Below are 13,861 nucleotides of genomic sequence, written 5' to 3'. Positions count from 1 at the left end.
GACAAAGAGGTCAGTGGTTACTGCAGGCACACTAGTTGTTACCACACACTAGAGCCTAAATTCTCACTGCAAGGACCAAGCTTGCTTCCAAAAATTAAGTTTGTTCACAAGAAAATAGCAGCAACATTCAACCACTTGTTTTATTAACATTTTAGTTATAAGAGTGGGAAGTGTAAGTGAAACAAACATAAATAAAGCCTAAGTTATTCTTCAAGTGCTCCAGACTGAACTGCATCCTCATAGCACCCTCCTCTCTCTTCTTTAGTTTCAGGGTGCAGTTTAATAAGGTCATCAATTCGAAGAATAGTAATTGCAGCTTCTGTTGCAAACTTGAGGCTCTTAGTTTTGACCATGGTTGGTTCAAAGACACCAGCTTGTTTGTTATCACGAGGTTTTCCATTGATCAAGTCAAGACCAATCCTGCAAAGAAGGAATGCTGTCAGATGGAGAGGGAGATACAGCAGAAATACAGCTGAGAGTATGCTGGGTAGCTACTACTTCATGACAGCAATACATACACATGACTGAAGGGCAGGGGCAAAGGAGTTCACTGATAACATACTTTTTTTTTTTTTTTTTGTCTATGCAAATCACGGTTCAGTAAACTGGGTGAACAATTTTCCATCTAGGTCACCAATCCACATAACTTTTACCAGCCTTCCACCAGACAGATACTTGCCATTTCAGATTTTTGCGATCTGGGTTAACTTGAGCCTCATTGTGGAATGCTCTCAACTTTGCAACAAGATCTGTGGCATCCTGAGCTGCATTTACTGCCAATGTATTTGGAATTACTAAGAGGGATCTTGCAAATTCTGCTATTGCAAGTTGTTCACGTGATCCCTAGAAAGAGGAAAAAAGTTTTTAAACCGATAGCTACAACAAGAGAGGAAAAAATACAGCCACAATCAAGAACAGCACTAATAGGTAGGAGTTTTCACATGCAAAACCTGTGTTTGGGTCAAAAAAACATAGAATCTAATTATAAGAGAAAGAACTCATATCCTTCATTTTAAAGAACCATCTTAGATTCTGTAACATGATTAGGTTTTCATGAACCACAGAAATGACTTGTAGTAGATGAACAACGCTTGGAGATTCATGGTGCAAGTCTAACACATACACACCATTGCTTCTTTGTATAAGACTTACCATGCTGGTTGCATAATTTTCAAGATATATTGAAAGTGCTGCCTCTACAGCACCACCACCTGGGACAACAGACTTGGATTCCAAAACCCTTTTGACAACACAGAGAGCATCATGTATAGATCGTTCCATTTCATCACACATGAAGTCATTGGCTCCTCGCAAGATAATTGATGCTGAAGTACGAGCCTTTGTACTATGAAAAAAAGGAATCAGAAGTCAGCTGTGTTGGATGGAATCGATATTAAAATTATTCATGGCAATTTTTTTTCTTCTAAAGCAGAGTTCAGTTGAGCCTCATTATTTTAACATTTAAAAGAAAATCTTAACACTTATGTCTCCTTGCAGGATACATATATTGTAACTTAGTCAAAAGTTTAATTTCTAACATGCATGCATCCAATTTGAATTTTAGTCTTTTAAAGAAAGCTACCTGTCAAAGTGACATGACAAGATGTTTTCCCATCAAAGAGGGGAAAGCATACTTGGATAGTAAGAAAGACCCCTTTTGCACAGCCCTCAAGTAAGTTAATGACTGTCAATATTACAGAAAAGGCTGTCACATGGAGCTGACACACAAGTGCCATAGGCAGAGTGTCATTCATGCTCAAATGACACCACAGGAACATCAACACCCAGGAGACATATTGAAGCAGTGGAAAAGTTATTATCCAAAGTATGCTCTCGTTAAATGAATTGATATTTAAGTCTTAAGGTACCAGACAGCAGTGACAGCAGTGCAAGTGAACACTGTCTTTCACTACAAACAGAAAGATTTAGCTCACACCTCTTTATTCAGATGAAATTACTCAGATGGTACCTATTTCCCTTTACCATCTCTAAAGGGAAGCCAGTTTAGAAACATTTTTTTATAAGCAAAAATTTAAGTAAAACTGCCTAGCAACCTGATTGTCTCATATACTGCAGTTCACAAAATGTATCCAGCTCCAGCAAAATAGATTAAATACTGATACTTTCACCTCTAATTTGCACTGGATTTGTGTATAACTATTTTCCCATGTGTATAACAACTCCAACCACTCAGATAGTATGAAGTAAATAAATGGAATTTTATCTCAAACGTAGTAGAGAACACATACAACATTGAGTATTTTTAGAAGGATCCTTACTTCTTGATTAAAATCAGCTCATCGTCACAGATTCTCTCTTGAATCACTTCCTCTGCCTGTCCCAGCATTAATGCCTCAAAACTCTCCTCACCTTCAAGGTTTGCAAGGGTTGAACATATGGTTGCTTTAACAAACAAAAAAGTGAAGTTAGCATTCAATTCCTGCACATCATCCTTTGTCCACTTCCCAGAATAGATGTACAGAAAGAAAAGCAGAAATAAAAGCTATGTTGAATATATTTTTCTTAAACAACACTTCAAGTTCTCAGGCTGCAATTCAGTATTTCTGTTTATAACTGATAAACTGACTGCTTCTTTTGTTTAACTTTACAGCACTTCTTTTTTCACAGCCAGTACAAGTTCCCATGCTTTACCACAATTAAAACATTTTCTTCCAAATTTAAGGAGGGATAAAAATATATACAGGCCCAGATTTTTTTGAAAGTATGATTTAGTGATTTAGGAGTTCTTCATCTTGAACTATCTAAACAATGTACTTAACTGTCTAAACAGAGGCTTATGAATGCATGCATAATAAGGACTTCTAAATAAACATAGATTATGGCTCCTATTTCCACAAAAGGCCAGTCTTCACAGTGCAAGGCAGCTTCTTCTCCCACTGTAAATCTTCAACAATCAAGTCTTACAATACTGCTACTTTGACAAAGGTCACTTAAAAGCTAAAAAGAAGTGGCTCAGCTTTACTCATCCTGATGTTGAATGTTAAGAAGTTGTATTTTAAAAACAAGTCAACAAAAACCTTAACAACAGCTTCTACTTTGAAGAATGCTTTTATAAACCAGTTATTCTTACATAGACATACCTCCTGATGCCTTAGCAATCCGCTTAAGGTCCTTTTTTACGACTCTTCGTACTGCCATAGCTCCAGCATCAACAAAGTATTTCAGACACATATCATCAATACCTCCAGTGGTGAGAATAACATTGGCACCAGTGGCCAGAATCTTCTGGATTCTTTCTTTGGTAATATCTGACTCTCTGCAAAGATTAATGTCAAACTTATAAAAAGATATTAAAAAATATACCATCACATCTTGTCAGCCAACTTCCTGAAACTTTAATGCAGAGCTCTGCAAGAACAGACCACTGCGCAAACATACGTGCATTTCTTGAAAACTGACTTAATACTAGTTCTGCCTCCAGAAGTGAAGGCTTCTTCCATTACCATTTGGTATTGGTGGGAAATGTTAACATTCAAAACATTTTTTACCTCTTGCACTCAGCCAAAATTACACTGAGCCACCTCAACTGAAGAGACCAAACCAAGCCTGTGAAACCCCACTGCCTCAGTTATTCAAGCTTTCACACACCTCTGCCTTATCTGGTCCAGCTTCTCAGGGTCTGAGATAACAACCTGAACACCAAGCTTCATTTTTGCTTTCTGCAGGCTGAAGTCAAGGCATGCAATCTTTGCATTAACTATTCTCTTGGTCATACCTGATGAGGAAAAATAAGCAAGAAGGATTTCATCAAATTGATTTAACAGCACATATAGTTAGCATTAATAAATTAAAATTAACCTTACTTTCACATTTCAGATTTCTACTGTTTGCTTCTCCACCTTCAGTTCTACCCTACTGCAGAAAAATGCCAATCGAGACTTTCCTGTGTTATCTTTTTACATACCCTGTCCCTAAAATGTGAATGACCATGACAATCTGACCTATCAGTCTCACATCCTCTAAGTCACCTAATCACAGCACAGTTCTGCTAAATGGAACAGTTCCCCACAAACCTGGCAGCGGTTCCCCACAAGAGAAGCGTTTAAGTTCCACCAAACCACAATGCTACCTTGCTGAGACTGATCTAGGGAAACTACAGCAACTCACCAATACTCTGGAGCCTGCTAGCTGGCAGGCTCTAGTCCAAGAAACACTGATGAAGTGCAGTATTTTCTGTTCTTGTTTAATTGTTCTGGAACTGAAAACCCACCTGATTTGCAATGAACACAGAGCGACACAGAAAGATGAAGAGGACTGAGCTGACACAAAAGATTTCTGGAACACAGCCTGTTCTTACCCTGAGAGCCCACCACACAGTTCAGAGCATAACCGTTCACAAGAATGCTCTCTTTCTGGCTGCGGCCATGGGCCTTCAGAACATTAACCGAGTTGATGGGGTACCGAGCCTGACCCTTCTGGTCTGTGTATTTAACTGCCAGTGCAGCATCCACCACCATGTTAGCAAAGAAATCACCGTCACTGAAAGGCTGTTAAGGTTTAAACTGAAGAAGAAAACTAGTATTATACTTAAGGGAAAAAAAAAAAAACAACCAACAAAACAAACCATGAACAGAAATAACTGACAGTACCCAAACTAAGTTTCCAAAAAAGAGCTTTATAAAAACATGTAAGTACTAGCTCTCCTTACCATTGTCTTAAAGGAAAGAGTTATTCTAAAAGCTGAAACAGTGGTAGGAAATTATGGGAGACTAGTATGAAACCTGCATTTTATGTACCTTTTATTGATAAAGAAAAATACGTATCTCCTAGGTCAGTCTGCACAAAACCTAAAAATGCAGGTTTTTCTGTGCCCATGGAGTAAAATTCAACTTTCTTTCCTGATTCGCTCCCACATACTTCTGTAACACATTCTTCTATTCACACAACTCTTTATCTAGTCTCCCTAAGAAGCAAAGCAATTGTTAGGAAACAATACCCTTTAAAAGCTATCATGATGTGCCAACCCAGATTTAAATAAATTGGGAAGAGTTTGAACACGCTTTCCCATGCCAGGTCACAATACCTGTAAAATGCCTGTTATAAACACAACAGCTTCAATACTGTGTCATGTTCACAAAAACTGCTGCCAAGGATACTCTAGCCTAGCTACTGAAGCTCTCTTATCAACCACTTTCACTTCACTCACTTGATCAATTTAAAGGATACACTCCTATAATTTTCGAGGACATTGATGTTTTAGCAGCATTAATTAGGCAGTCCCTGCCCAACTCATCCGTGTTAATAACAAGATTTTCATTGATGTAGCGAACAGCCTCCCTGTAAAATAAAGACAAATACACTGGGTAAAGAACCACCCCCACAAAAAGAGAAAAAGTTACATGTTTTCAGCTCTTCTAAATGTTACCTCAAAGAACAAAGGGATAAAATCAATTGCTCTCCAAGGACAGTAACGTGGCTGTCATTCCTTTACATGATTACAGAAATGCAATTTAAAAAAAAAGAAAACCCAGAAGAAAATCCAACCCAAACCAACCAAAACCCCAGCACCCCTGCAAAAAACCAACATATTCGACTGCAGTCACAAAATGCTGAAATTCAACTGTATCAGTTTCTTACTTGCAGGCAAGCCTGTATCCACCAATAATGGAGGTAGGATGAATTTTCTGTTTCACCAACTCATCCGCATTTTTGAGAAGTTCTGCAGCAATAATTACCTGTTTGAAATACAAACACTAAATATGTGCATTCCACATAAGAAAGTAACTACCTTGTGCAACAGAGAACTAAAACCAGTTTCTGAGAGCTATCTAATTCCAACTTCCATCAAGGTATCTAAAGTCTCAGGCAAGTTTTCAACACTCAGTATCCTTGTTTGTACTTCAGGTCCTGCAGTTGTTAAAAATTAAAAACCTAAATTCAGCCTCTATGACCAACCTTCAAGACAGGAAAAATCAATAATGAAACAGAGGTGATCCAATTCCCTTCCAGAGTACCACTTTTCATATGGAAACTAGCATCTATGAAAAATACCAAATCTAAGCACTGATTTTTTAATATATCTGCATGTAAAACTTGCTACATACCACCGAGGTGGTCCCATCACCAACTTCTTTGTCCTGCAGGTCTGCCAACTCACAAAGGACTTTTGCAGCAGGATGTTCCACTTCTAGCAGTTTCAGAATGGTTGCACCATCATTAGTAATGGTCACGTCCTAATTTTCAGAAATCAAATGTGCATATAAGGTATATTTCTATTACACTTTCACTGCTGCGTTTCAAAATGATCATACAAAACAAAAATAATTGTTCTTTGCAATTACCCATAAAATAACTACTCATAATAAAAATTCCCTGCTTCTTTTTAACAAGGAGTCCTATTCTAGCAACAGAAATTTTACCAGTGCAGAATCTGCACCTTCTTTTGATCAGGAAAGCCTTTATATTACAGAAACTAATCAAACATTTTGCAAATACTGGATAAGTAGTCATGTAATGACTTCCCTCCAACACAGTATTTTATTACATTAGCCTAGAAAATGACAAACTTTCTTCAATTGCTTGAAATATTTTAAAATACAAAATACCGCTTAAAATTTTGTTATGATTTTTTTCTGTTATTTCTCCTGATGTGGAGACTAGGATATACAAGTCAGCACCTGTTAAACCTGACTTAAATGGTGAAATTCACTTCTTGCAATCTGACCTGTGTTTTAAGTGGTTACAAGGACTTACCTACAGAAATTAAACAACTGTAACACATACATTACCACCACAATAGATGAAACTAAAACGATGTAACACACATCACACAACACTCATTTTTACCACAGTTCTCCTACCCCTCTCTGGATAAAACAGGCACATGCACATTAGGCCTATGAAGCACATTAAATGGAAGCACTTTTACACAGGAAAACGAGTCCTCCTGACACTTCTTAATGTTAAAGTAACATTACTTACCCCAATATCATCCACCAGCATCTTATCCAGACCAACTGGCCCAAGAGAACTCTTCACAATATTGGCAATAGCAGATGCAGCAGTAACTGAATGAACGAAAGGAGTAAGAAAAAAAAATTTTGTGTTCCCAGCTTTAGGATGATTCTCAGGTTTATAAGAAACAGTGCCAAAACCCCACAAATCAGGAATCTGACAACAAGTGATCTAATCTAGTATTATGTTTCAGCCTATCTAACCTGAAGCTTTACCTTACTTTGGTAGGCTTGCTGCTATTAAAAAAATACAATCTGCACCAATCCTCACTCTTCCCTCCTAGCTGGTTTAGCTAGCTAACCTGGCAAAACTGACTGACCCGAAAAAGAATGCTTTCTCTGCTGTCCGTGTAAGATGGAGGACAGGACTGAGGTCAGAGCTGCAGTGGTGTTAAGACTAGGAGGGGATGGTCGCACTGCTGCTTTTGACTGCAGTGCCACAAGACTTCACTCTCATTTAGTCGTCGGTTCTGGGCAGGCAGAGAACAGCGGCATCACCACACATTGATCAGTAAAACATCTTTTGGTCCTTATCAGGACTGTGACTAAAACAAAACATTTACTTCTGCGACAAAGTCACCGAAAAGTGACTTTTGAGTCACTTCTAAAACAACACAAAGCCTCTAAAACACTGGCTCATTTAAAGGTTGTTCTGCCATTTTCATATAGGAAAAAGATACAATCAACCTTTTCCTTCAGACCATGGCAAGTTTTTATCTATCCCACAAGCATAGCCACTTAATCTAGAAATTGAAAAAGTGGTAGTTAAATGGGAACAGTTATAACTCAGAGACCTTCAAACAACACAACCATTTCTTTTGCTTAGGAGGATTAACGGCAGCTTTCTGGACGAAATAATGTTGTACCAAAGGTGCCATTATCACCTGGAATCTCACTCGTGAATTAAGGCAAGGCTCGTGAATTTGAAGTAGTTGCCTAAAGTACCGTTAGAGCTACAGAAAAGAATCTCAATTTGATCGGGAAGCAAGTTTTGGCTTCTTCCTTTGTCTTTTGTCTACTCAGATTCCGAGATCGGTCTCGGAACTTGCAGCCTTCCCCCAGGACTGGGGGTACAATCCTGAGCAACGGGTAACGCGGTTCAGAACCACAGCTACAGACACGCATTTCGAGGGTGCTCCCCACTTTCCGAGGCAGGTTATTCCCTGTGCTGGGCAGCGGGGACCTCCCCCAGCAGAATTCCCCGCAGGCCTGGCAGGCTCAGGCCCTACGCGGTCGGGACGGGGCAGAGCGACCCCCGTGCAGCAGCAGCCGCCCCGGCCCGGTGTTTGCTGCTACCAAGGGACGGAGGGCGGGGGAGGCGGGATCGCGTCGCCACTCAGACTCCTGCAAGCGGCGCGGGATGGCGTGTGCTCCTCTTCCGCCTCCCTCCCTCCCTCCATCCTTCCTTTATTCCCTCCCTGCCGGCAGCAGCGGCCCGGGACGGAAGGAATCTGTCGAGAGGAGCGGCAGTTCCCGGGCAGACCGGGGCGGGTGAGCACATGGCAGGGGTGACCATGGCCGCGCCATGTTCGCTCCTTGCTGCCCCTCCCTTCCCCCCCCGCTCCCCCGGCCCTCGCCGGGGCGCGCCGCCGTTACCGTTTTGCGTGCGGACCGTGTCACCGCTGGTCCGCTCGCCGAACACGGCCAGGGGCCCCTCCATGGCCGACATCTTCCCGCCCGGGCGCGGCGCCACACGCACAGGGAAGGGACGGGCGGGCGCGGCGAGGCAGGATGGCCGGGGCGGCGCGAGGCACGCTGGGAACGCGCCCCGCTGCGCGAGGGGCGGTGGGGCGGGGCAGGCCCCGCGGGGGGCGGGGCCGCTTCCCGAGCCTGCCCAATCCCGGGGCGCGGCACTGCCCGGCCTCGAGCCGCGATTGGCGGGCGCAGCTGAACAAAGGAGCCGCGAGACGGTAGGCGGGGCCGGGGGGGGCTCTTCACGAGCTTCTAGAAGGTGTCGCGGGCCTGGGCGCGCAGGCGCGTGGAGGCCCGCGGGCGGCGGGGCAAGGAGCGGGCGTGGGAATGGCGCCCGCTGCCCAGCACTGGGAAAGACCCGGCTTCCCAAAGTGGGGACCTCGGCATGCGTGGCGGTAACTGTGCTTCTCAAACACGTTACCCATTGCTCGGGATTGTACCCCGATTCCTGGGGAAAGGCTGCAAAGAGACCCGAGACCAATCGAGGGTTCTGAGATGGCAAAAGATGAAGAAGCTGAAAACCTGCTTCCTGGAGAAACTGAGATTCAAGCTAATACTTTCGGCAAAACACTTTTAATGAGAATTAGCCTAAGTCGTGAATGTGATTGCACTTGATAATGGCACCATTGCCTTGTTTGAAGGTCTCTGAGCTCTAACTGTTCCCGTTATCCAATTATCCAATATCCCGTTATTCGGTGGCCAAGTTAAGTGGTGATGGTTGTAGGATAGGGGAAAAACTTGCTACAGTCTGAGGGTAAACCTCAGGGAGCGACGGGGAGATGGGGAACCTGCAAGGCTCAGGATGAGCATGTAATGATTCGTAGGGCATGATGCAAACACACTTCTTGTATTTTGACAAACAGTACCCTGTGTGGCCGGGAGCGACCTCAACCGCCTGGCTCCTGTGGCAGTGTCCAGAGTTCCTCTGGCAGGTGCTGCCCAGGGTCTCATCAGGCCTTCATCCTCCTTTCAACACAATTTTCTCTCAGATGGCTCATTAAAAGCATTTTCGGGAGTACAGCAGTTAAATACAGCTCCAAAGTAATGTTCCTGCGCGGTCATGCTTGCAGGAGGATGCTTTGAGAAGGCAGAGCTCTGCTGTACCCGTGTGCTGCAGGAGCGGGTGGAAAGAAGCCTAAAACAGGATGACGGTAGCTCCCGAAACACCTGCCGCTGCTTTTACCCGCTCCCCTTTCCTTTCCGCGCCTTGATCCCTCTTCCTTACATCCGTCCGAGGAAAAGCCGACCCGGTTCTGGAGGCCGGTATTTCCTAAAGCCCCTTTTCCACGGGGAAAAGTTAAAACATGATCCATCGAGTCAGGGCGGCGTTTTTTGCTCTGTGTTGTGAGACGCGAGTGCCACACAGGCGCCCTTCCCCGGGGAGCCGGCGCGGCTCAGCGGCGGCCCCGCGCTCGCCGTTTCCGCCTGACCCCGCCGGCGGCGGGCGGAATTCCCGCGGCCGCTTCCGCGGGAAGCGCCGCCCCTCGCGCATGGCGGCGCCCGGGTGTCCCTGAGCGGAGGGAGGGGAGTGGCGGCTGCCCGGGGCTGTGGCGGGTCCGGCTCCCCATGGCGCTCAGCAGCCGCCTGCTGCCGGCGGCCGGCGGGCTCCGTGCAGCGGGTAAGCCCAGGGCGCGCCGTGCCGGCCTTTCCCGGAGCCGCCGCCGCGCTCCCGGGGCCATCCGGCGGCCGGGTGTCCTGGTGGTGCTGCCGTGCCACGGATGAAGGGTTTATACCTTGTTATGTGGTAGCGCTGTCTCTGGTTTCTTGTGTACTTCGCTGTCAGTGTTTTGTAAAGCTTTGGACCTAGGGATCTCCTAGTCACGCGTGAGTTTGTATTTTATTTACGAGTTTAGAAACGCTAGCATACTTGCAGTTCATCTCATAAATTGAGGAAACAGGTCGAGGTCATTCATCTGTTAGGTGCTTAAAAAAATAAAAGCAAGACTTCTGTAAGCTGTGTTATTCTGTACTGTGTCCATTCTACTGTCTGCACTATGTGTTTTTTTAATCTGTGGTGGTTTTTTAATCTGCTCTCCCCTCAAAGGTCTTCGTTTTGCATCAACTACAGCCAGTCTCAAAACTGAGACTGAAGTGGACACAAGTGAAAATGAAGTAGTTGCCCCAAATTTCACTAACAGAAATCCTCGGAACTTGGAGCAGATGGCCCTGGCCAGGAAGGAGCGTGGCTGGAAGACAACGTGGCCAAAGCGCGAGTTCTGGCACAGGTGAGTCAAGAAATTACTGCCAGAAGTGGAGTCTCCAAAAGAAAAAAAAAAAACAAACAAAAACAAACCAAAACCAACAAAACAACCCCCAGAAACCCACATACAAAACATGTGTTTTGGGTTGCTGAATCAGTTAGCACATTAGTGTTTCTTATCAGCAGGCATCTTCTGTTTTGAGACAAGAGTGGACTACTAGCATGTGAAAGCATACGTGGTCAAGATTTTTCCATCTATTGTTAAGGCAACAGTAATGTTGCTTAAGCAACATCTTTTTAACTCAGGATTCTCTCACTCCTGTGCTTACCTAGCTTCATGGTTTCATTTGAGGCACCATAATAGTCTGTTTAGGGTTGTTTTATGTTTGTGGGTTTTGTTTTATTTTAATTTACTTGTCCTCTGGAAAATAAGTTAATTTTAAGCTGGCATTTCAAAGTCTTTAATTTGTTCTTGCGGTTCCCTCATATATATGTTCCACACTGTGCAGGTGTACAATGCTTGGTTTGGAGTGGGTGCTGGTCCAAGGCAATGTAGGACTGTGGCCCTGAGTAACTGATGAGAAATTGCTCTTGGAATTTCACTCTTCTGAGCTAGCAGTAGGAGTTGTGTGAGTCGACACAGGCAGGCAGCTGGAAGGACCACAAAACTGGCTGAAATGCAAACAGTACGCTTAATTTCATTACCTTGCTAACTAAAGGATCCCAAAGCAGCACCCAGGTGGAGACATAGGCAGGAATCCAGGCATCGTTAGGCCTAGTCTGTGCAGGTGGTGAGCCTGCTGTTGGCACCCATTTATTAGGGGCATTTTAGGTTTACCATCATGCTATGGTCTCCCCTGTGATTTTTATGATCTCTGAGCTTTGATCTTCTGTCTTTCAAAATAGGGAGCTCAAGCATGTCCATGAGAGAGCCTCCAAGGCTCTTCAAACACCCATGTTATCTCTACGCAGAGCTTCTATTTCTCAAAACAGTGAGGATAAACAGCAGTAGGCATAATACGTGGGGTTTCCCACTATGTTATCCTCCAGGATTTGGCATTCCCAGCTGCAAGGTCACGCCTCTTCCTCCTCCTCCATTTTTCTGCTTTTAACCTTTTCCTCCCAACATGAGTCATATTTTGTGTCTTAATAAGCATAATGCGTAACAGAATGTAATAGAATGTAATATATTAATACATTCCATTTTATTTTATAAAGAGACTAATTTAAGCGTTTGACTCTGTTCTCTGGAAAAGACATTATAATCCTGTGTTACTTTCCTGCACTCAGATTACGGCTTGAGCGGACACAGAATTACGTGGAAGCCTTTGTCGAGCGCTCCAACGGGGATGTTGTGGTATCTGCCTCTACCCGAGAGTGGGCCATAAAGAGACACTTGTACAGTCCCAAGGGAGTAGCTGCATGTAAAAACCTTGGCCGTGTAATGGCACAGCGCTGTTTGGAAGCAGGAATCAACTTTGTGAACTTTAAAGCCATTATCCCCTGGGAACACCATTGTGACTCGGCAAGTATCCATCTACTTATTCCTTTGGCCCTTCTTTCCTTTTTAGGCATTAATTTTACTTCTCTTCACCTTTAATTTTGCTACGTGGCTTGACAATCCCTCCTTGCAACACTCAGAAGGGCTTTGACAAGCTGCAGTTGCTGGTATTAGGCTTCCATGAGGCTGTTAACCTCTGCCCCTCATATAACATGTTCCCACTGATATTTAAGTCCTGCTGGCTTTCTTTTGTATTTATTTGTGTTTATCTTTTACGCAAGATTCAGGAATTTGAGAAAGCTATGGAGGAGGGTGGTGTTGTTCTGCAGGAGCCACGAAGAATCTACCGGTAAAATGGAGACCAGTGGGAAGACTTTCCAAGGAACAAGGATCACTTCTTTATGTTTGTGTACTGGCAGAGGGAAGGTCCAGATCTGGAAAAAGTTGGAATGTGTCATCTTATAATAAAATATTTTCAAATAGATAGAAGTGTGTCATATTCTTTATTCTAAAATGATCAACACCTTTAAGGGTAGAATAAACTTACTTAGTTCAGCCTGATAGAATTTATTAATAATTCAACGTTTTTAAAATATATTTTATTTTTAATATTTGATTTCGTTTGTTCCAGGCTGAACTCTGGAAATGCTTTGATATTTGATCCCTGTACACTGCCAGTCTAAGCTAGCAAAGTGTAGTCATTACATAAATGTTTGAGAACTGTGATAAAGTAATGCGCAAAGTATTAGTGAAAATATTAAACTCCCCCAACTCATCTTTGCACTTTTCTTGCAATCCTGAGGTTTTAACTGCTTAAGCGCATGGATTGGTCAAGAAGGGAAGCTGCACTAATTCCTGCTATAGGGAATAAGAAGCCCCATTCTCCCCTTGTGTGTCTGCCTGCTGCTTGGCACAGGCTGGTGCTGTCAGCGTCTCTGCCTGACGGCTCGGCTCGGCAGAGCTCCCGAGTACGAGCAGGCTGTGAAATCCCCAGAGAAAGTGTGTTGGAACCCTCTGACGGGCAAGTTCAGGGAGGCCAGCCTGGTCAGCGCCACTCCCGTACCTGTGTCCCGGTGCTGTGCCTGCTGCCTCGTGTGCGCCTGCTCTGGGGCAGGAGAAGGGAACGCCAAGGCTGTGCCGGGGTTCAGCAGCATGCGGGGTGAGCCCGGCCCGGTTCTGGCATCTTTATTAAATCCTCAGTATTCAACTGACATAATGGAAAAAAACCCACTGTTTTACTGGATTTTTACCTAGTTGTTGGTTCTTAATAACAACTCTCAGATAGTGACGGCCTCTGTGCGATCTGTATTTCCGGCAGACGCGCAGTGGGAGCTGCCCCTGCGCTCCTTGTGAGCGGGGGCTGTGCCGGGCGGCTCCACAGCCTCTCCAACATCCAGCCTGAACCTCCTTGTCCTTCGTTCCCACCGCTCGGGTCACGATGGAAGCTCCCGTGGTGCCGCCTTTCCCATCCCTTTCTGCGGATCGGGCCCGCCC

At 44.2% G+C, this 13,861-nt stretch overlaps 2 protein-coding genes and 1 non-coding gene across 4 annotated transcripts; 1 reads left to right on the top strand and 2 right to left on the bottom strand.

Annotated features, from left to right (window-relative positions):
• Positions 1-115: 115 nt before the first annotated feature.
• TCP1 (t-complex 1) lies at positions 116-8,742 on the bottom strand. The gene is made up of 12 exons (XM_068184559.1): positions 8,571-8,742; positions 6,943-7,028; positions 6,066-6,194; positions 5,599-5,696; positions 5,188-5,298; positions 4,319-4,500; positions 3,610-3,736; positions 3,102-3,277; positions 2,280-2,403; positions 1,153-1,345; positions 680-843; positions 116-420 (listed from the first exon to the last, which is right to left on the bottom strand). Exons 1-12 carry the CDS (start codon positions 8,641-8,643, stop codon positions 204-206), a joined length of 1,680 nt encoding a protein of 559 aa, XP_068040660.1. The 5' UTR covers positions 8,644-8,742; the 3' UTR covers positions 116-203.
• LOC137472040 (small nucleolar RNA SNORA29) lies at positions 7,616-7,751 on the bottom strand. Its single transcript, XR_010997995.1, has one exon. It is a non-coding gene; the product is annotated as a small nucleolar RNA SNORA29 (small nucleolar RNA).
• Positions 8,743-10,114: 1,372 nt separating the features above from the next.
• On the top strand, positions 10,115-12,856 carry MRPL18 (mitochondrial ribosomal protein L18). Of its 2 annotated transcripts, XM_068184566.1 has the most exons (4): positions 10,115-10,284; positions 10,711-10,891; positions 12,157-12,391; positions 12,649-12,856. In XM_068184566.1, the coding sequence occupies exons 1-4, from the start codon at positions 10,233-10,235 to the stop codon at positions 12,718-12,720; spliced, it is 540 nt and encodes a 179-aa protein (XP_068040667.1). In that variant the 5' UTR covers positions 10,115-10,232; the 3' UTR covers positions 12,721-12,856. The 2 variants fall into 2 exon arrangements, with proteins under 2 accessions (XP_068040667.1, XP_068040666.1); XM_068184565.1 differs by having other exon boundaries at positions 12,157-12,856.
• The last annotated feature ends 1,005 nt before the right edge of the window (positions 12,857-13,861 follow it).

Source organism: Anomalospiza imberbis, chromosome 3 (genome assembly GCF_031753505.1).
Source record: "Anomalospiza imberbis isolate Cuckoo-Finch-1a 21T00152 chromosome 3, ASM3175350v1, whole genome shotgun sequence".
NCBI classification, from domain to species: Eukaryota; Metazoa; Chordata; class Aves; order Passeriformes; family Viduidae; genus Anomalospiza; species Anomalospiza imberbis.
Note: the sequence above shows the minus strand (reverse complement) of the source record. Positions and strands in the feature narration are given on the sequence as shown.